General features: G+C 44.1%; 1 protein-coding gene across 1 annotated transcript in view; it reads right to left on the reverse strand.

Annotated features, from left to right (window-relative positions):
• The window catches only part of PLB1 (phospholipase B1), a 190386-nt gene that overhangs the window by 121247 nt on the left and 44305 nt on the right, over window positions 1-24834 (reverse strand). Inside the window, 13 exon segments of the mRNA XM_007938897.2 lie at window positions 173-229; window positions 1461-1565; window positions 2505-2580; window positions 3852-3931; window positions 4738-4800; window positions 11385-11471; window positions 13432-13483; window positions 13871-13961; window positions 16422-16462; window positions 17022-17062; window positions 21537-21595; window positions 23169-23241; window positions 24256-24317. Of these exon segments, the coding sequence (XP_007937088.2) occupies window positions 173-229; window positions 1461-1565; window positions 2505-2580; window positions 3852-3931; window positions 4738-4800; window positions 11385-11471; window positions 13432-13483; window positions 13871-13961; window positions 16422-16462; window positions 17022-17062; window positions 21537-21595; window positions 23169-23241; window positions 24256-24317 (887 nt within the window).

Here is a 24834-nt window from a genome sequence, read left to right on the forward strand (position 1 = left end):
GCTGTCCCTACAGTGTGAGAAGTTTCCCTCATAGCCCACACACATCATCCATGGATCTATTAGCATCCTGCAGCCCCTCTGTCAGAGCAAGAAGCACAGTGGAGCTGTGGTGGAGAGCTTGCCCCTCCTTCTGGAGGCCCATACTCTGACTCATGGTCCCAGGCCCACTCACCATGTTATTCCAGAGGTTCAGGGCAAGTGTGGTGGGATCCTGGAGTGTTGGGTCCTCCTGAAAGAGAACCAGGTGAGAAAGGAACCCCTCTGGGCCCCAAAAGGGGATGTGATAGGCCTGTCTCCAACACATATTTTTCCCTGGTGTGGAAAAGGGGGTCCTGGAACCGTCCATACTCTTCCTTCAGGACCACCCTCTATCAACAATTGTAAGCATTTATAGGTTGGCCATCCAGGGTCAGGGTTTGGAGGAACGGGGCCTACAAGAGCGGGTCAAGCCTCTGATTGCTCCATATTCATGGATTCCACATAATTGAAGTGAACAGAAAGAGCCAATGATAGGGAAGTGGTCTGGGTATGGTCTGAGTAGAAGGAGAATGGAGGGGATGAGAAGCTAATATTCCTCCTCCTTCTTTTAATGCATTTCTTTAAATGTCTTTATCCTGGAGGAGGCACAATGACTGCAACAGTCAGGAATCAGGCTCTTAGAGTCTCCAAGGCTCCAAGTACTACATGGTCTGGGTGGCCACTGGAGCAAGGAATGTTTACCCAGTGACCCAGGGGGCCACTGGAACCTACCATCCCTTGCAGGGATGGGTGTAGCAGAGAGTGCAGAGGGGGAACTGTGACTGGTGCCCTTGGAAATCCTGCCCTGAGTGATCACAATAGCCAAGAAGTACTGAGTGCTTCCCAAGTGCCTGAGACAGTTCCCAGTTCTGTATATATATTGCTTTACATGACCCTCACAACCACTCTAGAGGTGCCGTCGAGTCAGGCCTGACTCCTAATGACCCCTCCTTGAGTTTCCGAGGCAGTAACACTACAGAGGTAGATTGCCCAACCTTCCTTCCGAGGAGTGACTGGTGGGTTTGAACTGCCAGCCTTCTGGTTAGCAGTCAAATGCCTTAGGCACTAAGCCACCAGAGCTCCCTACTCTAGAGGTAGGGGGTATTGATAACAATCCTGATTTTACAGATAAGGAACACAGGCATAGAGAGTTGAAACAACTGCCCAAGGATCAGATACCATGGATCTTAAGAACCCATGCTCTTGAGCTCTGGGCTGCCCTGCCTCTAAGAAACTGCCTCATGGGGACTATCTAACCCTGTGGGGAACGATAAAAGAAAGTATAAGAATATCACAGCATTTTCCCCTTAGATGACATATCCTGGGTCCAGTGATACTGACTGGGTTGGGCTGCGGGGGTGAGGAGTAGGAGAGGGAAGGCAGAGAGCAGACCTGTGGCCCAGGCCTCCTCCCTGTGTGCCTCACCTATAGGCCTTACTCACCGAGAGGGGTGATAGGGCTGTCTCAGAGAAGAGAGGCTGGAAAACAACTGAGAAGGACTTCTGATCATTATACTTGCTAGAGGCCAGGAGCTTCTCCCAAGTTTCCTAAAGGAGGAGAGTAGAGAGGCAATCAGAAGTGAGCAAGGCGGAGCCTGCCCTGTCTAGTGATGATGGGAATTAGCTTTTACACATTGTTTGGAATTCAGTGCAATTCCAAAGCTCTCTCTTGCTTCACATTTCTGGGTTGTGTGAGGAACTAAGTTGGGGTTTTGTTCTCCTCTGATGCCTCAGCAGTCAGGTAATACCAAAAGTAGACCTGAAATATATTCTCTTGAAGCTTAAGAAATATAAGCCTACCCAGCACCTGGCTAGGGACCCTATGCCATGGTCTCCTCAAGAGCTAAGTTCTGTAGAGGAATGTGCCATTAGTTACACACACACACACACACACACACAATTGTGGTACTTTCTAGAGTAAGAGACGTGCCTCACAACTTCAAATATAACTTTCTTCTTAAACAAAACCATCATGTTAAACAAGGCAGTAGGAACTTTGCTTTGAGCTGCTTGCAATGATAGTTTTCATGAGCCATCACACTCTCCTGGGGTCTCTTCTGTATACTGGAAAGCATATCTTCAGGAGCCCTGACTGTTCCCTTGAGTTGTAGTCTGGGGTACAGGCACAGCTCGGGAAAAACCAGCTTACTGGCCACAGATCAGCAGTACAAGCGACAATGATTATCAAGACCCTTTCAGAATGCATTCACAAAGTTCTCCACCATATTTTACTTGAAGTCCCCCCTCCACCCCACTCTGTCCCAGATTCCTACTGTGGTCATTAGGATCACATGGTCATTAGGAAGTGAGTTGAGAATAGCTCTCGTTGGTTCCTGACTCTCAGGCCTGAATTCAGTTGGAGCAGTCTTACCTTAGCAAACTTAGCACTGGTTGAATTGTACCCTAATTCTTGCTTCCATCCCTATTTTCCTCCATGGTCACTCTGTCCTCATGAGAAAGAAACACAGTGTCCCCAGGTGGGCTCACCTGATACAACCACTGCCTTACAACCCTGGACAACTTTGAAGTCTCCATTATGCATCTGCAGGATTCTACGGGGGGGCTGCAGGTAGAACAAGAGGAAATGAGAGACCAGGGATGTGAGGGAGGGAAAATTCCTAGATAGGTTGAAATATATATTTATATATTAGTGGTTTATTATTGGTGGTTACCAGGGGTAGGACGGAGGGAAAAAGGGAAAGCATTTGATTTGTTTGCGGCATTGAGTTTATGCTAATGGTGGTGGAATATATTGGAAAAGGGTAGCAATAATGGTGGCACAACATGGAAAATGTCATCAGTGTCCCTGAGCTGTGAATGTGGAAGTTGTCATGTTGGTTGACTTGTTGTGTATGTTTTCACCACAATAAAAATAAAAAAGAAAAAGAAAGAAAGAAAGAGGAAATGAGAAAGCTGGGTGCAATCCAGGGTGCTGTTAGACATCTCCCTACCCCCCACCCCATTGTCAGGGGAAGGGGTGGTGGGACCTGGGAGTTGCTTAGGGAGTAGGGAAGAAGAACTTGGAAGTCCTAGAGGGGCATGAAAAGGAAGGGAGCAAATGTTAGGGTGAACAAAGCATAGAGTGGGAAAGTACACCACGGAGCTCTTATTCCCCACCCACCCCTCCCTCAGGGATGGGAGTGGGAGGTGGAGACAGGCTCTGTCTCTTGGTCTACCCCTCCCTCATTTGCCCCTCTCACTTGAAACCTATATTCTATCCTTCCTCCCTCTACTCATTATTCCTTTCACCTTCCTTCCTCCTCAAATGCCTCCTTTCCCTCTTAAGCCTTCTTTCTCTCCTTCTTCTTGTTGCCACCATTTCTATTTGTCTCTGCCCTGATTTTTACCACATGAACTTCTTTTCTAGGTGCAAAACTAGAATTTGTAGGATTTGGGTCTAAAGAGTTTAAATTCTATGGAAATTGTCAGGAATATATGGGAATCACACTGTGAAGGTGAACTACATTTAGGTTAAATTATTTTCTTTCTAATTTCCAGAAGCAACGATTCTTGATTTAGAAATGAGTGGTCAAACCCACTGTTTAACTCTCAAATCACTCTGCAGAGGTAGATCATCTGGCTCTCTATCAGCCAGACCAAAAATTTCATCCTTTAAACTCAGTACCCAAAACATACTCAGCATGGGCCTTCCCCCTCCTTCCATTCTGACTCTGCCACTGACTAGCTGTGTGATCCTGCACATGTTACTTAACCTCTCTGAATCTCCATTTGTTTAAATTCCCTCATAGAATTAATGCCCATGAGTGCCCTAGTCAGTGCCTGGCACATGGTAGCCACTCAACAAATGTTGGTTGAATTCCATTCCCTGTTTACCTGAGCCTAGTGCCCTGATGCCAGTGAGAAACTCCCATAGCTTCAGAGAGATCCACCAGGTTCACAAATGCATTGGGGACCTAGGAGGACACAAGAGAGAAGAAGGTGAGCATTCCCAAAGTAATCATCACTGCCCAGAGGCCTCTCTGGAAGCTCTGATTTGAGCCTAGTCTGGGCTCTGGTTGAGCATGATAGACCTCTCCTTTGTTAAACAGGCAAACTTCTTTGGGAGGTGTTCAGCTGGGCTCCATCCAAAGCATTTCAGGTAGACATTACTCACCATCCTTCATCAAGGCAAGGCACCTCCCCACCATGATGCCAATGAGGAACAAGCCTACAGTAGCCAGATCTGCATATCCTCTCTGACAGAGAGTTGCCACCCAAGGGAGCAGATGGGAAGGTGAGAGCCATAGAGTGGCCCCTTAGGCCCTCCAAAATATTCAATATTCATCACGTTCACTCCAAAAGGGAAGCCTTGAAGGCTCTCAGGCCCCCTCAAAGCTCTCATTGCTCCAGATTCAGTCAGAGAGTGACCCCAGGAAAGAACAGGGCCACCAAGTCCTCTGAGAGGAAGGGCACTTTATACCTTCTTCCTCCTCAGAAGTCTCTCTCAAATATCCCTTGCAAGAGTAGAAAGCTCTATATTTGATCCATGATTTCTTTTAAAGAGTGAAAAGACTGGCTCCTCCACAGCTTTCCCTTTCCCTAGGGATTGATCTCTCTCAAAAGAGTTTATTTTTCCCATCCTGCAGGAGGCCTTTTGAGAATAAACTCAGAACTCTCCCTCCCACTCTTGAAAGGGCAACTTTCTCTTGGCTGTCAAAGGTTCCTGTGAGGAAGCTCAGGGTCTTTGGTGCTACAGAGCTGTGGAAGCTACAGGCCTCACCTCTTGGTGCAGGTAGTCCAGCATTCGAGTCAGCTTGTTCATGCTGTCCATCACATGGCTTTTCTGTGAGAGAGGAGTGTGCAGAGGGTGGGAGCAAGGAGGACCCCAGTCACCAGGCTGAGGATGTCCAGACTCGTGCTTAGCTTGACTCCCCTCCCCTGGCTGAGTTGATGGTAGCAAGGATCATCTAGACCTTGATTTTCCATAAACAAGCGTAGAGTTCCCAGAACTTCCTAGATTTTGCCCAATCTGTGGCTTCCCCAATCCATTATTCACCTGGGAAAAATTCAAACTCCACCAAGGGTGACATTCCATGTTAGTAAAGGGCAAACTCAAGATCAGGACAAGGTAAAACACACTGGTGTAATCATGACACTCATGTCAAGGGGTAAGAAACTGGATTCATTCATAAAAGCTGCTGGAATCACTTTTCTCTGAGGAAAATCAGATCCACATTAATCCTGATTTTAAGGCTCTTGGATTCAAGGGCTCAGAACTTTCACTTGGTGCTGTTTTATCAGACCCCCTCCCTGCCACATTTGCCCTGAGTTAAGAAAAGGATTCCCAGGGAAAGAGTCTGAGTGGGCTCCTGCCACCTGGGTATTTAACCCATCCCCTACTCACACAGCACACACACACATACATCCACACCTTCTCCTTCCCTGCAGGTAATAAAGATAAACAACTGAAAGCACCTCGAAATTCAACCCTGGCTTACCCGCTCAGTGTAAAAATAACCAAATAAAAATAAAATTAACAATAGGACAAACTGCTAAGCTGCCTGCACACTGTCCCCTGAGGCGACTTGGCTCAGACAGAAGACAAGGAAGGCCACATTGCTGTTCTGTTTCCTACGGTGACTCTGGAGACAGCTGCCAATCACCTGAGCGGGCAGCCCACCCACAGCACCAGAGAAAACCACAACGTCCCTTTTCTCTCTGCTCCCCCAGGTTCGTGTTTCAGTGGGAGGCCGTCCTTTGGGAGGCAGCTCAGTTGTGATAGCCGTGATAAAGCTTCCCACTAGTTTTCTTCTGTCCAAATGAGTCTCTCCCCAAGCGTGGTATGAAGTATCACACTTTCCCTTCTGAAGAGCCTTGAGAACTCTGTCTAGAAACATTCCCACTGCCCATCTGTCCTGCATTTAGGGTGTTCTCCCTCCCTAGTGCAAACGCTTAACAGGCTTGGCTGCTAACTAAAAGGTTGGAAGCTTAAGTCCACCCATAGGTCCCTCAGAAGAAAGGCCTGGTGAACTACTTCTGAAAATCTGAGGACTCTATGGAGCATAGCTCTATTTTGACACACGTGGGGTAACCATGAGTCAGAGCGGATTCCACGGCTACTGGTAAATGCAGCAGAGGGAGCCCTGCTCGACTCTCCCCGAGTGCGAACCCTGCTTTAGACCCTCCTTAGTGAAAGTGCTCGTTCCCAGCTACTGAGTGAGTCAGGGCCACCCAGCCCTTTCAGGCAATAAATGGTTGTCACTTGGGGCACTAAATGTCCTTGTTCTTTAGTGGAAGACATTACACTCACATACAATGTCTCCTCTGTAAAGTCACACATCATAAACTCCTCCTTGAACCCAATGTCAGGAAAAAGTTTATTTTTCCAAGTAAACTTGTACTTTTCTACTTTGATTTTTTTTTGCCCCCAGATCCCAAAGAATGTTCTAGTATCAAACACGTGCCTGAGACTAGACTTGACTTTTCCTAATAAATTATTTTCTTGGGATTTATCTCAAGGAGTTAGGGCTGTACAGTCAGAAGTTATGAATACTTTCAGGTTTCTTGAATCACACTGCCAGTGTGTCCTCCAAGACACTCACATCTGTTTCTAATGCCTCTGCAGTGAATAAATATGCATGCTTTCCTGCGATATCTGCAGCTTTAAGGTTTTTCCCCTTCATTTCTTTCTCTTCCTCTAACTGATTTCTGATATTACTCATCAACAATACTAGACTTTGAATAGAGAGCACCAGACTTCCAAAGCATCCCATGTCACTGCTGTGGCCCAGGCTACTATGTACTTGGGAAAGCAGCTGCCTAGTAGATAGGTTCTGATTTACTCTGTTATGACTCTAGTCTCAAAAAATTCAAAAAGAGCAAATGTGAACACAGGTTCTTATCTATCCCCTTCTAAAGGAGCTGTTAGTAGCCACTGAGTAGGTTCTGACACTCTAGGATACAGTAGAACCGCTCCTCAGAGTTTCTAAGGCTGTAAATCTTTATGGGACAAGATCGCCAGGTCTTTTCTCCTGTGAAACTGCTTGAGGGTTCCAGTTGCTGACCTTTCGGTTAGAAGACAAATGCTTAACCATTGTGCCACCAAGGCTCCTTAAAAGGCCTCCCTAAATAACAAAAACTAACAAAAACATTGCTATTGGGTTAATTTCAACTCATAGCCACCCTATAGGACAGAGTAGAACTGCCCCCTAGGGCTTCCTAGGCTGAAATCTGTGTGAAAGAAGTGTTGCTGGGACAGTTCTATTCTGTCCTATGAGTTGCTATGAGTTAGAACTGACTTGACAGCAACAGATTTGGTGTGGTCTGGAATCTTTATGGAGCAGCTGATGGGTTCAAACCACCAATGTTTCTGGTAGTACCCAATGCTTAACCACTGCTGGGCTCCTTAAGACGTCCTGAGGGGATGAGAATTCCAAGTCCTAAGACATGGCAAGGAGCTCTGGTGGCCTAGGGCCTAAGGTATTTCACTGCTAACAGAAGGCTGGTGGTTCAAACCCACCAGCTACTCCTCAGAAGGAAGATTGGGCAATCTACTTCCGTAGTGATATTGCCTTGGAAACCCAAGGAAAGGTTGCTGTGAGTTGCATCCAACTTGACAGCAGTGAGGTTTTTTTTTTTAAGATATGGCAGGACAGTAGGTTAAAATTTCTTTTTAACAGTAAAACATTTTTTCTCTCCTATATGAACTATTTTGGGGAACCCTTGACACATGGCATGAGTAAACAAAGCTGCTCTGTGATGAAGTAGGGTAGAGGACTGGAGCTCACCTTCTCTGGCTTGCCTTTTGTCCTCAGAGACACTTCTAATGCTCTTGGAGCTCTGTGGAGCACATTTTGACAAGCACTAAGGGAGAGATTGTGCCTAGGATATGTTTTCAGGAATACAAAAAAGACTGTGTAAGAACTTTTCAAAAGGATAATGTTGAGCTATGCCACAGGGTTAGATTGAAGATGAAGCTGAGCTATGGCCAGAGGCAATCCCAGAAGACTAGGAGGTGAGTGGTGGGTCTGAGCTACGGAAGTTCATGTAGGGTGAAGGGAGGAGACAGCAGCCCAGGCCAAGGGGACCAACTGAACCAGACCCAGAACCACAAGATCCTTTAAATGGAAATTGAAATGGCAGTGAGATTTATTCTTGGCTCAAAGATCTGGTGGTCTTTGTGCAAAAGGAAAAATCAAAATGGAAGAAAAAAATACAGTAAAAAGGAGATTTGAATAGATACTACTGAGTACTGCCACAATGAGCTAAACCAAGTCATTGATTCATTTCCATTTAAAAGCTAGGTATGAGGCATGATTATTCTTGTCATGTATTTACAAACACTTAAATGTATGAAGTCCCATGTATAAGTAAACTCAATCCTTATATATCAACATGACTATGTCTTGAGGGAATTTCATATGTTGACAAGAATCATTAAGTTTGATAATAACAAATGTTTGAAAGGTTATAGGGAAAAAGAACTCTCCAACACTGGTGGGAGTGTAAATGGGTTCAGCTACTCTGAAGGGCCATTAGGCAGTCCCTATTAAAATTAAGGGAGCTCTGGTGGTGTAGTGCCTAAGGCTTGACTGCTAACCAGAAGGCTGATGGTTCAAACCCACCAGCCACCCCTCGGAAGGAAGATTGGGCAATCTACTTTCGTAGAGATACTGCCTTGGAAAGGAGGGGTTGCTATGAGTTGGGACCAACTTGATGGTAGTGAGTTGTTGTTTTTTTTTTAAAAATTAAAATTAAGGAGTCCTTGGGTGGTACAAATGGTTAACATGCTTCATTACTAATCAAAAGGTTGGAGGTTTGTGTCTACCAGAGGTGCCTCAAAAGAAAGACCTGGCTATCTACTCCCAAAATCATCAGCCATTGCAAACCCTTGCCATGAGCCAGAATCAATTCAACAGCAACTGATTTTTTAAATTATTTTGTTATTTGGTGTTTTATTACAACTAAGACTAGACATATACCTATGTCTAAGAATCTACTCTAGGCATTTTGCTTCAAATTATTTTAAGCATGACCCAGAATATAAATTTCACATTGCAATCCAGTATGCGTATCCAAGGAGCTCTGGTAGCATAGTGCCTAAGGCACTTGACTGCTAACCAGAAGGCTGGCGGTTCAAACCCATTAGCCACTCCTCAGAAGGAAGGTTGGGCAATCTACTTCCATAGTGGTACTGCCTCGGCAACCCAAGGGGGGGTGGCTATGAGTTGAGGCTGGCTCAACAGCACATAACAACAGCAACAACATGCATATCCATGTAGAAATGAGGCAAAAGTTTCATGAACCAACATTTACCTTACTACACGTCATGAACTCTAATATAGTTTTATTCTATTCCATTTCTATTTTTTACAGTTTTGGATGCAGTCCTTCAAACAGATTTTTTTTTTAACCCACTAATATGAATCCACAGTTTGAAAAATATTTGTACATCTTCAAGTAAATGAAGTATAAGAATATCACAGCATTTCCTATAATAGTAAAAAAAAAAAAAAAAAAAGAAAAAGAAATATCCAAACACCCATCAAAAGGGAAGTGGCAAAACAAAATTCAGTATATAGGAAAATCATGAGCAACATGACTAGATCTCAAAACAAATTTTGTGAGTGAAAAAACTTGTTCATCTATACAGTATAGTACTGTTTATGTTAAATCTTTCTCCTCTTATATACACACACACTCATCCACACACACCCCTATATATTTATATAATACTGAGATTCACAGATATGTAGAAGATTTAGAAAGATGCACAAAAACTCATAGAATACCCTGTCATTAGAAATTGAGGGAGAGGAACAAGATTGGAGGTGATGGCCAAAGGATGTTTTAGCTTTATCTGTAATATTTTCATTTTACAAAAGGAGAAAGCATTTGTGTATTGATTGTGTAACTAAAATTTAATAAAAGTAAATAATGAATAAATTAGTACATGCTTACAGGAACACATTATATATTCAAGAATGCTTGAATGCACAAATACATGAAAGAATGCAAGAATTCATGTAGGAATGCTTGAATGAAAGATAAAATGTACAGAAGAAATCACTAATGGATAGAAGCATCTATGAATGCATTCATACATGAAAAGTATGAACAAGCTCATACTCATAGCTGAACAAACTCATCACAAATACAATAGCATATGTCTGCATGCAAAAAGAGAAAATGAAGTTACACATGAATGTCATAACTTATGGATGGGTAGATAGATGAGTAGATAGATGAGTGGATAGAGGAATATAGCAATGCCTAAAAGCTTATTTGAATACTTGAGTGCATGACTGTAAAAATTCATGAATAAATGTTGGTGTGCATGATGGCACAAAACAAAGACAGGGGCAGAAAATAAGTAGGGCATGTAAATTTATCTTGGCATTGGAGAAAACAGTCAACAGAGGGTGAACTAGAACAATAAAGCTTCATTATCTGTATGCTACAAACCCAGAAGAGTTTCAGGAATATGGATCAATAGGAGCTGGATGGAGAAAGATGGTTTCCATTAAAATCCAATAGAGTTCAACATCACTTTCAAAAGGGGACTTTTGATGGAGGACCAGGAGTCAATGGGGGCTTGGGGTATTATGAGGAGTGCAAGAGCATATGCTGTGGGAGAGGGGCAGTACCTCAAGAAATTTTTCCCATGCCAATGCCACAGCCCAGCAGAGATCTGGAAGGGGGCTTGGAGGACAGTGGGCAGGGAACTGGACTGTCAAGGTGACAGGAAAGCTTGGCAGCAGCCAGGCTGGAGGCTCCAAAGGAATACTCATGCCACCATGGCCTAGGTTCTGAGCCACTTCTTATACTTTTCTAAGCTAGAGGATTTTCAGTAAGGACTTAAGTCATAGATGGTCACCTACATAAATGACAAAGGAAGCCACATATTTTGCATGCTATTCTCACTCCTTGGAAGGAAGGTCAGGCAATTTACTTCTGTAGTGACACTGCCTCGGAAACCCAAGGAGGGGTTGGATCCGACTCGATGGCAATGGGTGGTGTGGTGTGTGTTCTCAAGGAAAAGCCAAAGAGCTTAGAAGAAACAATCTACTGAGATTATAAGTAGTAGCTTTCCCAAGTTAAATGACAGCTAGAGCTCATAGCTTCAAGGGGTGACAAAAGGAGTTATCATTGGGCTTTCTCCTAAACACATGAAACCAAAATTAAAAGAGTCAAAGTAATTTTTAACTAGCTGGGAGGCTGATTTATCTCAATTGCGGGGTGACCATCGACTCAACTTATCTACACTTCAATTTCCTTCTGGTCTGAAGAATGGTATGTTAAAAACATCTCTTTCTAGATAAGGTTCCTTGAGTTCCTACTGGTGGGGATCAGCAGGTTAAGTTCACCCCCCCTCCCAAGCCCCATCCCTGCATTTGCAATCCTGGGGCTGCCTAGCCTGCGATGTACCTGTTGGGTGGAGGGACACAGGTGGCACTGGCTCATGTTGCTGAAAAACACATTGATGAGCTTCCAGTCATTCTGAAAGTTGAGTTGCTGAGGAAAGAGGCAAGAGCATCAGAGAGACTTTGCATCAAAAGAACATCTTTCCTTTCATGTATTTCAATTTCATAACTCATTTCTCAAAAATTGTATTTATGGATTTTTTTTTTTTTGCCCCAAAAGATGTAGTGTATGGTGAGAACCTAAAAGGGGACAATTGCTCTAGAAAGCAACTTGGTAAAATGTATCAAAATCTTTTTTAAAGGGGCATACCCTTTTATCCAACAATTTCATTTCCCAAAATGTATCTTAAGGAAACAATTAAAGATGCCTGCAAAGATTTAGCTACAATTATACTCATCAGAGCATTGTTCATAAGAGTGAAAAACTGGAAACAACATAAATTCCTAAAATAGAAAACTGACTGTGTAAATTGTGGGATACTCATAAGATGAACCACTTTAAAATGATGCTTGGAAAAGTAATTATTGTCATGGGGAATGTTCATATACTGAGTGAGAAAAGTAGGTTATAAAAAGTATCTACATATGGTACCATCCGTGTTTTATAAAATATATACAGCTGTAAGTGCTAAGAAAAATATCCACCGAGGGAATATACACTAAGAAGTTGATAGTAATTATCTTTGGGTATTAGTTTTAATGATGACTGTAATATTCTTTTTTTGATTATTTATTTTTGCTCTTGTTGAGAATATACACAACAGAATGTAGAGCAATTTAACAGTTTCTATGTGTGCAATTCAGTGACACTAATTACAATCCTCAAGTTGTGCAACGATTTCACACTCCTTTTCTGAATTTTTCCTTCCCCATTAATATGAATTCCTTGCCCTCTAAGCTTCCTATCTAGCTAGCCTTTTGAGTTTCTGCTGTCAATTTGATCCCATTAATATTCTTTGCACTTATCTGTTTTCTGGGTTTTCTACTATGAACATGGAATACTTGTGAAATACAATTTATTTGTTTGTGCTTTTACAGGCAGTATAGTTGAGAAAAGGAGCTCTGGGGCCTAGTGCCTAAGGCATTCTACTGCTACTCAGAAGGCTGGCGGTTTAAATCCACCAGCCACTCCTGGGGAGGAAGATTGGGCAATCTACTTCTGTAGAGATACGGCCTCGGAAACCCAAGGAGGGGTTGCTATGAGTCAGATCTAATTCAACAGTGGTGAGTTTTTAAGCACTGTGAAGGAGTCCTGGTGGCACAGTGGTTAAGTGTTCTGCTGCTAACCAAAATGTCAGTGGCTCAAACCCGTGGGAGAAAGATATGGCAGTCTACTTCCGTGAAGATTTACAGCCTTGGAAACTCTATGAGACAGTTCTACTCTGTCAGAACTATGAAACAGAACTACTCTGCAGGGGTTGCTATGGGTCAGAATCGATTTGATGTCAGTGGGTCTAGTTCTTTGTATTTTACAAATGAGAGAAGAAACGTAGAGATGTTATATCCCTTACTCAGTATCACACAGCTAACCCAAGAAAACCAAACTCACTGACATCGAGTTGGATCCAACTGATAGCAACCCCTCCTTGGGTTTCCAAGGCAGCATCACTACGGAAGTAGATTGCCCAATCCTCCTTCTGAGGAGTGCCTGGTGGGTTTGAACTGCCAGCCTTCTTGTTACCAGTCAAGTGTCTTAGTCACCATGCCACCAGACCTCCTTCACACAGCTAATGGTGGAGAATTCAGGATTCAAACTCAAGCTGGCTTACTCTGGAACCTAAGCTCTCAACCACCTCACTATGTGAAAAGTCATTTGTCCCTCCACTACTTTTGGCAGTACCTCACAGAAAACCATTCTGAACATAAGAGCCAGTCCTGTGTTTAATAACTTCTAGATCATCACTCTGGGAAGAACATCTTTGAAGAGTCCAGGCTACCCTAGAGCACAGACAAGATGGTGCCAGGCTCTCACTGCTTGGTGTGTTGAATCTGACTGCTTCACAGTAAATGTGTGCAGCCCCAACCAGGCTGGAAGTCAGATGGATTCTTACCAGGTTCTTTTTCATGCTTCTCACCAGTTCTCTGGCCTGAATCCACAAGTCTCTGTGCAGAAGGAGGGAAACAGAGAGAAAAAAAAAAACAGTTATATATTATATTGCAGAATTACTAAACCCTAAGTCTAGCCCTGCTGGGACATAGGCACAGCCACAGCTACAGGCTGGAAGCTTGCCTGTCCCCCCTGCCCAGGTGCCAGTATGTGAACTGAGGCTACATGGGACCACCCCTGGCTTCTGAAGGGCAGACGTTGACCTAATTGTTAAAATTAGGCCCAGGAGCCAGAGTGGAATCAGCAAAGGAGAGGCATCTTAGCTGGCTTGATAAAGATTTCTATTTTTAAGCCTCTTTGGTAGACCAGCCCAATTCCTCTGGCCAGCATGCCAGAGACCAGCAGGAATAAGCAAGCCTGAGGGAGGCTGACAGGGAACTTACTCAGCATCGTCATGGGGCACAACACTCTTCCCAGGAGGACACATGGGCCTCAGAACCGAGGGATTGAAATGTCTGATGACATCTGAAAGGGCTAGAGAGAGACAGCTTGTTTGAGATGTTGGCCTTGACCCCTTTGAGGGGCTGGGGTTGCTGCTCATGTTCCAAGGCTTTCATACCCTGACTTGGGCTGTGAGGTCAGCCTCAACTCAGGCCCCTAGAAGTGAATGGAACTAAAAAGTAACACCCTATCAAGCACCAGGCCAGGCCCAGCACTAGCCATTTTGTAAATGTTCTCTATTTAATCCTCTTCACAAACTCAGGGCTAATTATCTCCAATTCAGTGAAGGGGAAACTGAGGCTTTGAGAAGCTAAGCAACTAACCCGAGGTCTCTCTCATAGACTGCTGGGGTTGCTGGGCCTTGGGCCAGAGCTTTCAGAAGCCACAGATTTTAACCACCATGAGCAACCACCTCATTAGAGAAAGTGATGCTGGGTCAGGGCACAGGCTGGCTTCTGGCCCCCTCCCTGCTCCTGAGAGTGACAGAGGGGCGGGAAAGCTCCAGGAAACACACAGAGAACATGTCCCAGAGCTGACAGCCAGAAGACCGCTAAAAATAGCACTGTCAGGAGCAGTTATGTCTTGCTCCCTAGAGAGGAGAGGGCAGAGCAGGGAGAGAGAGTGGTGGGAGGAAGCTGCCTCCACCCCCACCACAGTCCCCTTTCTTTCTGCTACCATCCAGTAGTGCCCTAGGGGCTCTATGGGAGCTGAAGGGAGCTTTAGAGCAGTTCCCTTCAGTGTGGAACCAGGCTGTTGGGAGCATCTCTGGCAGCAGATGGGGAGTGGGACCAGAGAACTGGGCTGGAGGGAGAAGACTTCATCCCTTGGCCTTGTGATCTTGGACAGCCACCTTACTCATTTGTGACTGGGTTTCTTCATCCTTAAACTAAGGAGTTTTGCTTTCTAACACCTGACTAGGTTTGCAGAAGGAGCCAGTTCCCACATGTAGAGAGAACAGTGAAAACTGAACCCCGTTCAAGACTATAGGGATGGTGTGTGTTTATGTGTGTGTGGGGGGGGGAGGGAATGGAGAGAAGGACTTTCTTACTGGATGGGTGAGGAAAAATCAAAATAAGAAATCAGACAAGGCAGCAGCTGCATCTATGGTTTCAACGGATAAGCTATAGGCCATCTTCCCCAAAAAACAAAAAACCAAACTCACTGCCATCCAGTTAATTCTGATGCATAGAGACCCCCTTTAGGCTTCCAAGGCAGTAAATCTTTACTGAAATAGATTGCCCAGTCTTCCTTCCATGGAGTGGCTGATGGTTTTGAACTGCCAGCCTTCTGGTTAACAGTCAAATGCTTTAGGCATTATGCCACCTGAGCTCCTTATTTAAAGGTAAATGGGGGGGGGGGTGAGGAATAAACAAATAAAGTAACAGGTCCAGGCTTAGCCACAGGGGTGAAGGTCACCAAGTCAATGTAGGGCTTCCTCTTTAGAACCCTTAACCCTCTGCATGGACACTCTCCCACCATTTCAGCCACCAAAAACACCTCACTTGTCAATCAGATCCTGAAGGGGCTGCTGCTCTGAGGCTTCAACCTCCCCTGATGAACTGTGAACACCTGAGGGCAGAGTCAGCATCTTATTCATCCCTTCTCCCCCTGGGGAATCTAATAAAGCACTGGCAGCCTGTGCACTTCACTGTTTGAATTGACAGCACTGGCTCCCTTCCTTGTGGATTACACTCCCCTGGAGGGTCAGCTCCCTGAGCATTTACATTGTGGTCTTCATCTTCTTACTCTAATTATGGAGTGAACAGTGCTTTCCCTTGTTTCTGATTTATGAGTCCCAAGCACAGGAGAAGGAGACTCTAATGTCCCACTAGGCTAATCCAGCTGGATTTAGGGATTTCCAGATCATTTAATACAGAGCATCATTAAGGGACCTCTGATATTAAATGAAAAAACCAGGCTACAGATAGTGTATTTATAAGCTCAATCATATATAAAAAGGTCAACTGTTAACAATGATTATCTCCGGATAGTGATATTATTGTCAATTTTTGTTTTCATTTCACTTCCCTGTACCTAAATGATGTATTTATTTTATGAGCCAAGGAGTTATTACAAAATAAAATAGACTGAAAATTAGACCTGAGTCCTCTCCCAGGAGTAAACTGTGAACATTTTTCCCAGCTAAAGTGCTACAGCATCCTGGAAGAAAAAGAGCCTAGGATTGTGCCAGCCACCCCAGTCCAGCTTCCCACCAGCTCCTAACCCCTTTCCCATATTCCCTAATGTCAACCCAATGCCTATTCACTTGTCTTTGCCCAATGATGTTTGGACACAGTTCTCTTGCTTGCCTTCCACTGAGATTTTGTGACTTTCATATCCTGGCCCCTTTTTCTGACCTCTAGGACTGTCTTCCACTTTCCCCTCAGGCTCTGGTAATGAAGAGGCCAATAGGGTACACCCTCATTAATCAAAATACTGCTGTGTGAGGAGGGGCGCGACAATCTGGAATCTGGATGTGGAAACAGAACCCACCTGTCACTAGCATGCACGCCTGCTGCGGCTTTTCTTCAGACCTGCAAGTAGAAACAACCACCCAAGTGTCAGGCTATATTTGTCTCCTATAGTCACCTCTTTCCCTTGACTATTGTGTTCTATTTCCTAACAAGCTTTGGGTCAGCCTGATGTGGGTTTACCCTTCCTGGAGTCAGAGACATACCTTGAATGACAATGGAGTCATCAAAAAGGGGAGAACAGCACCAAGTAGACACCCCCCCTCCTCTCCCTATAGCTCTAATCTGGTGCCAACACAGTCAGTGTTGACTGACTGACAGTGCCCCAACCCCCGCATTGTCCTCCAAGAGTAGAGTAGGGAGAGCATGTGGTGGGAAGCAAGGATTCCAGCATTTGACCCTTCCCAGTCTCCTCCCTATTTACTCAGAGAAGCCATAGTGATCCGCTGGGACTGAGAGTGGCCCAGGAGGCCACTGACTTCTGGGGTAGCCTTGAGCACAGAATCTAGCCTCTCTGTCTTCAGATTTTCCCATTGGTAAAGCAAGACAACTAGATCAGCTAAATCAGAGAGTCTCTGAGTCTTCTTTCTGCTGCATCATTCTGTAGTTCCAGGACAGTTACCATGTTTGCTTCTTCAGGTCGACCATCCCAGGGTCTGGAGGCTGGAAAAGACACAAGATGTTAATAACTCAGCTAGGAAATGAGGTGGAATCTTCCTTTGTGAGACCTCAAGCTATTTGTGAAAACACATCCTCCCACTACGAAAGGGGAACCTGTGAACCCAGAGAAAGACCACAGCCATCCCACAGTAGTTCTGCAGTGAGGGGAGAATGTTGAGCTTTCATCAGCAGCAAGTTGGTCAGAATTTAGAGCAATCAAAGGCATGAATGTTTTCCTCAGAACGGAAAACAGGGGCAGTAATGGTTAGATTAAATGTATTATAAAATATTAGCATTCTACCTAGAAACTAAAGAGGTTGTTTTACTTCTACAATCTAAAATTTATTTTGTTTATTGTCTTTCTCACTTGAGTAGACTATAAGCACCATGAGGGCAGAAATTTTTGTCTATTTTGCTCTTGATGGTATTTCTTGGGCCTAGAGAAGTACCTGGCACATCATAGGTCCTCAACAAATATTTGTGGAATAAATATATTGTGGATGAACAAACAAATGTCTGATCCCCCTCCCTCGTCCTCTTAGTAACCTGCTGGACAATACAGAACTCTCTCTAGTGGGAAAGTTGGAGGGCTGGAGGTGTGACCATGGTAATCCTACTTGAAACTCCTGTCCTTTGCAAGCTCATGAAGATGGTATGTGCCTAGTACGTAGAAAGTGCTCAGGAACTTTTAGTTGTTTTTAGTGGTATTATTTTCAGTTTCCAATATAAATCATCTCTCTCAAAATTCCTAGAAGATAGTGTCTTGAGGTGTTGTGATGATGGTGAAAAGCTTTGTCCACATTACCTACACCCAATCTGCTTTGGTTTCATGCTAAAGAGTCCATCTATCCTTAGCTCACATCCCTAGGTGGGGCAAATGGTTAGCACACTTGGCTGCTAACTAAGAGTTTGGAGGTTTGAGTCCACCCTGAGACACCTTAGAAGAAAGGCCTGTTGATTTGCTTTTGAATTAAAACCATTAAAACACTCAGGTCTACTCTGACATATATGGGGTCATCATGATTTATCCTTAACTACCCAACTTTTAAGGAGCTCTGGTAGCACAGTGCCCAAGGCATCTGACCACTATTCAGAAGGTTGGTGGTTCAAACCCACCAGCCACTCCATGCAAGCAAGAGTGGACAATCCAGTTCCATAAAGATTTACCACCTCGGAAACCCAGTGGGGGTCACTATGAGTTGGAAGCAACTCGATGGCAGAGGGTTTGGTTTTCTTGGTTTGTACCCAGCTTTTAAACAATTAAAAAAAGAGAAAAATCCATTGCCATAAGTTGATTGCTACTCATGGTGTGACTTAGGATCACTAGTTTGCTTCTTCTGATGACTGACTGATGCAGATCCTTTTCTCAGAACAAGCTTAATGTGAGGTGGTGAAAAGAGATAGGGAGGGTAGTGGAAGAGAACAAGAGAAACAATGACACAGGAACTAGCAGAGAGCTGAGGGACCTGAGAAAAATACAGAATAGTCACAGAAAGGGAAGGTTGGGACAAACATTGCAAACTCCTACTTCTCAAGTTTTCCTGCTGCCACACTGCTCATCTGCTGAATGCAAGCCTTATGGCAGGTACTATGGCACCAGGGACATAAAGGTAAACAATTCCTGCCATCAAGGAATTTGGTATAGTGGGCTGTAAAATGGCTATGATACTTTATTAGGTGAAAAAATAAGTCACAGATAGTATATTACAATGTGATCCTACTTCAAACCAAACCAAACCGGCTCATTCCAATTCACGGCGACCCTGTAGGACAGAGCTGCCCTGTAGGGTTTCCAAGGCTATAAATCTTTACAGAAGCAGACGGCCATATCTTTCTCCCACAGAGCTCCTGGTAGGTTCCAACCACCAACATTTTGGTTAGCAGCCGAATGCCTTAACCGCTATGCCACCAGAGCTTCTATGATCTTACTTAGGTTTTTTTTTTTTTTAAAGTATATACCCTATCAATGAGAGAGTGCAAGAAAGTGTGAGTGTATGAGTGTGAGGGAGTGTTGAGGTAGGCAAGTAGGGGATGTGAATGGGGTCTTCTATTAACTCAATCTCCATCTGGGTTTTTAAAAATCTTTTCTTCTATTGAACATGTACCACAAGTGTTATTTTGAAAATAACTTTTATAAATCTGATCTTTAAAATTCTGTGAAAAAAAATGTGGCCCACAGCAAATAAATAAATACTGTCGTTGTTATTTGCCGTCAAGTCAGCCCTGACTCATAGCGACCCCTCCTTGGGTTTCCAAGGCAGTATCACTACGGAAGTAGGATTGCCCAACCTTCCTTCCCAGGAGTGGCTGGTGGGTTTGAACTGCCAGCCTTCTGGTTAGCAGTCAAGTTACACTCATAAATAAGTGAGTATGTCTTGGTTACAGAGAGCTCCAGGAACCCATCACAAAAACGTCATCATCAGCATTAAAAACCTTTCTTTTATAATTCAATGTCATCCATTATTTTCCCCTGGCCTGATTTTTATTTTTTTTTTAAGTAACAAACTAAGCTAGTTTACAATGGCCATCTCTCTGGGCAGATAGAGGAGGAAGGCCTCTAAGGAATTTTGCTTTCAGGTTTTATCCTAGAGGTAGAGGTGCCCTTGGTTAGTTTGTAATGATTCTAGTGCTTAGAAGCCATCCTGACTGAAGCTGCATTGAGTGGTGTTGGCCTCAAGCTCACAAGAGGAGAAAGGGTAGTTGACTGAGTGACAAGCAGGAGCTCAGGCCTGAATAATTCATGCATAAGAGAGGCTTCCAGAGGTGAGACCAGAGGGTGGAAGTCATTGCACTGATTTAACTTTCAAAACCTGACTTTGGGTAGGGATTTGCCTGCAATGACTTTCCCTGCCCAGGGTGAAAGAATCTGAGAGCTCTGCAGGAATGCAACAGGAATTCCAGGCTCTGAAATGTAAGTATCAGTATGCAGAAGCACAAAGGCTTAGCAAAGTCAACCTGCTCTCCACGGCCTGACGCTGCTCTTCTCATTTATTTTCATCTCTCTTTTCACATCTTTTCCAGTAAAAAACCTTCACCTTCACCCCCATCAATGCTTACAGACAATAATGCCTGCATTTTTAAAACCACTGGTGCAAATAGAATAAAACAAGGATGGGATGATGCGGCTCTCAGATTTCATTGGGTCCCTGGTCAGTTGTCTAATATTAGGTCTTGTGCCCTCCACACACCAGCACCTCTACACTCTTCTTTCTCCTGCTACACCCACCACCCCCATTCACAGTTTTCAAATTGTGATCAACAAGCAGATATTTGTTTCGGCCTAAAAGAAGAAAAGGTTCTCAGTGTGGGCGTCTTCACCCAGTGTTCAAGCAGAGGTGACTCATTCCAGAAAGGTGGGACTTGGATAGGCATGCAGAGGAGAAGAGGGGAAATGGGCCCAGGCTCTCTGAGGGTATGAATTCGCCAGCATGTGCACAGAGTAGTGGGCTGGGTTTTCAGCTAGGCAGGCAGAGCCCAGGCCATGGGGTAGGGGCTGAGACTGAGATGGCAGGAATATAGGCTGAAGGAGTACAGGAGAGGGGTGCTGGGAAGGAAAAGTAGTCATCAGAGGTGGGAGGAGGCAGGAGAATGTCCCAGGTTCAAGTGTGAGAGGTACAAGTAAGGTAGTGGGCAGAGCACAGACCTGACAAAGATCTATTCTCTTAGGCTGGGGGTTGCTAGGGTTTGAGGGGCACCAGGGCTGTGGCACCTTTGCTAAGACCAGGACAAGTGGGATTGTGAGAAGCAAGGACTAATTGGGGAACACATTGACATTCTCTGTTTTCCATCCCCCTTTTCTCCAAGTAAGGAGCTCTGGTGGTAAGGCATGTAGTTGTTAACCAGAAGGTCGCTGGTTCAAACCCACTACCTGCTCTGCAGGAGGAAGCTGAGGCAATCTACTTCTGAAAAGATTTACAGCTTGGAAACCCAATGGATGTTGCTATGAGTCGAAATTGACTCAATGGCAGTGGGTTTTGGTTCTTTTTTTTTTTTGGTTCTCCCTGGCTACCTCTCTGCATTCATCCCTTAATCACCCACCCCCTTTCCAGTTTTCTTTCTCTCTTACCTGGTCATCTAACAAATGCCACTTACAGTTTTTTTAAAAAAAAGATTGTTTTGATGTCATTTTTAATTTATAAAACAAGTAAGGACATTTTTTTTTCTTTATCACAGAAATAGAAACTTAAAATGATTACTTTAAAAAATCTGCATGAGCTTCATTTAACTTATCAATGGGTGGTGAACTCCATGAGAAAAGCACGTTTTTCTTACCCTGGTGTAAAGGGTGGTATTCAATTGACTTACCAGAACCCCCTGCTGATTTACCAAGTACCCCCTGCATTTTTAGGATCTCTCCAACTCATCTAATATTCTTCCCTCCCGTAAAGAGACATTCCACCTGGTTATCAGGAGCTCATGGAGAGGATCATCAGTGCCAAATTCTGCTTCCTAACCCACAGCTCCTTTACGTACTCACAGTTTCCAGATTCCCAATGGCTGCCACAACTTTAATATCAGAAGGCCTCAGAGAATGAACTGCAAAGAGAAGAACCCATGTAGGAAGGTAAGATCTACATTCTCCAAAATGTAGGCCATGGGAAGGGTAGACCCATACCCCTCCCCAGCCCCAAGGTAGCTGTGATTGACTCTGTCAGGTGTGGGAATGGAAAGCGGAAGGCCAGACAGTCACTGGGAGGTCTGGGAATCCTGCTGAAAAGAGACCCAGTCATCTCTGGAGGCCATATTATCAACTAGACACAAGCTTCTCAATAGGTATCCCATGAAAGGCCACTCATGTCCCCACTTTCTGTCTCATCTGGACCTCTATCTGACTCTCACTTCTTTCTAGCCCATGACTCTGTATCTCTGGGCCACCATAAATAACTAAAAGGGCAAAAAACTAAAGTGAAAACCATCTGGGTATAAAAAAGAGAATTTTAGTTTAAGATTGTCTGAGACTAGCACTCAAAGCCTGTGAACATACATCAACATCAGTTGCAAACCATATACAAAAGATACACATGGGCACCTCCTTTACCCACCTGCCTTACCCTATCTCACCAGTTGCCATGGAGTCAATTCTAACTTATGGTGATTTCATGTATGTCAGAGTGGAACTGTGCTCCATAGGATTTTCAGTGGCTGATAGATTACCAGGCCTTTCTTCTGAGTACTTTTGGGTTGACTCCAACTGCTAACCTTTTGGTTAGCAGCTGAGTGCATCAACCATTTGTACCATCCAGGGACCTTTTACCCACCTTCATCACTAACATTTTAGAAATCACAGTGACATATCCCTGGTCATGTTACAGGGTATTTAAAAGAAAACTTCCTAAAGAAATCATATCTGAGAAGTGCATTTATTTTTCTATTTAAAGTCCATATATAATAGTAGAGTAAGAATAGCATAAGGAGCCCAGGTGGTACAAAGGCTGGTAACCAAATGGTCAGTGGTTTACATCTAGAAGTTCAATGAGAGAAAAGACCTGGCAGTCTGCTACTATAAAGATTACAGCCTAGGAAACCTGGTGGGGCAGTTCCACTCTGTGCTATAGTGTTGCTATGAGTTGAAATCAACTCAATGGCACACAACAATAAGAATAGAATGTTTAACTTGAAAGTCTGATTAAGTCAGTGCAATGCAAGCATAAATAAAGCATAAATGGAGCCACTTCATATGATGAAGCTGGGAGGAAGGCCAATCCAAAAGCGAAATTCATAGCATCCAGGTATTAGACACACTGAGCCATTATACAAAAAAAAAAGGGGGGGGGGGCAGGATATCTCCAGGAGAAACTGTGGTGGCTACATTACAGGAACGGAGAAGGCAAGTGAGTGACTAAGTTCCCAAGACACTGACTACCCACAGGGAGGAAAGCTTCCTCAAATCACTCTTATCCAGGCAAGCAATTGTGGGGCCAGGTTGGTTTTTTATCTTTGAGTGGTATGTTGGGATATGGCACTGAGGAGGGAATAGAAGTGGTGTGAGGGTCTAAGGATGGGAAAGATGGAGGACTTGAACTCCTCAAGGATGTAGGAGGAGTGCAAGATGTGCTGGCCACATAGGGAAGTCATTGGTCTTCCCTGCTCATGATCAGTGGTCACATACCTGACTTAGAAGGGGCTTTGGATCCTGGCTTCTCTGGCTTGCATGGAAATGGAAAATTCCTCAAGGACTGCAACTGAAACCAAACATCAGAAACATCATTTGCCTTGTATGGAAATACTGCAGGTCCTGAAAACTTGGTCCAGAGATGACTGTGTGCTTGCTCTATCTAGGTTCAGAATCCAGAAGCAACAATGGTCCGTAGTCAAGCTCTCTAAGCCTCATGGGAAAAGGGTACATATGTCTACTGACAATGATTCTGTTGGTGCCATTTAATGACATCTCAGAGGAGAGACCTCTCAGTGGAGAAGGAGGGAGAATGATAGATAATAAAAATGAATTCTATGCTATTATATTTATTTGTCTTATCTGTTCTTCCCTTTTCATTCAATTATTTACACAAAAGCAAGCACATGAGGCATTATATTTATTTGTTGCTGTAAAGCAGATAAACTTTAAACTGGGAGAATTTTGTGTCTCTCCCAGATCTGAGTGTCCCTGGCCCAGAGGGCTTCTAGAGTCTTTTTGAGTGTAGAGGAGAGGCCTGTGACCAGTGCTTAGGTCCTCAAGGCCACTCAGACTTCCTCAGATGATTGTGCCAAGGTCTCAGAGTGACTTCTGCTTCTATGAATAATATGGAACCTTAGGAAGAGGGATCATAAAAGTGCAAGTAAATGAGGTACTTGACCACATCTGGTTATCACAAGAAGACCCAAGTTAATTTCTCTTGAATTACTGATTACAATAAGAGATAAAGCATTTACTCTCAACTCTTATCTTGTGGATGTTCTGGGAAGACTTCACTCAGATGCCTTCATATTACTCACAACATCTGCTTCAAGGTTCACAGAGATAACAGGCCCATTTATAACCCTTTCTGGACACTTCTGGGAACCACCCACTCAGTCTGCAGGGAGATGAGTCCCAAATTCCAGGGGGTGTGGTTATGTCTTCTCTGCTCTGTCAGGCAGCCCAACTGTCACTGATGGAAACAGCTCATTTATCCCATTCATTCAAGGCCTCAGGGAGAGGCCTGCCAATGGCTCAAGGTTTACCCATTTACCACCCTTCACCAGAGCAAAGCCCTCACCTCTGGCCATAGCTGCTCTTCCAATGTGTTCCTTTCAGGAGCACTGAGGGACTGGGTGGTCCCTAAAAAGCAAACAAACAAACAAAAAACTCAGGTTATTTAACCAGAATTAACCCACTTTCTTATGAATAACCCTATGAATAGGAGAGAAACACTGTCTGATACGTTACTGGGCAACTTTATGAATAGCCTGGAAACATTGTCCAATACAGGCCAGGAAGACGAGCCCCTTAGGTCAGAAGGCTCTCAAAATATGACTGGGAAAGAGGTGCCTCATCAGAGTAGAACCAACCTTAATGATATGGATAGAGTAAAGCTTTTGGGACCTCCATTTGGTGACGTGGCACGACTCAAATTGAGGTGAAACAGCTACAAACATCCACTGATAATTGGAACTGGAATGTATGATGTATGAATCTAGGAAAATTGGAAGTTGTCAAAAATGAAATGGAATGCATAAAGATTGATATCCTAGGCACTAGTGAGCTGAAATGGACTGGTTTTGGCCATTTTGAATCAGGCAACCATATGATCTACTAAGCTGGGAATGACAATTTGAAGAGGAATGGTGTGGCATTC

Source organism: Orycteropus afer, unplaced genomic scaffold (assembly GCF_000298275.1).
Source record: "Orycteropus afer afer isolate SDZICR_OR568_19922 unplaced genomic scaffold, OryAfe1.0 scaffold00054, whole genome shotgun sequence".
Classification (NCBI taxonomy): domain Eukaryota; kingdom Metazoa; phylum Chordata; class Mammalia; order Tubulidentata; family Orycteropodidae; genus Orycteropus; species Orycteropus afer.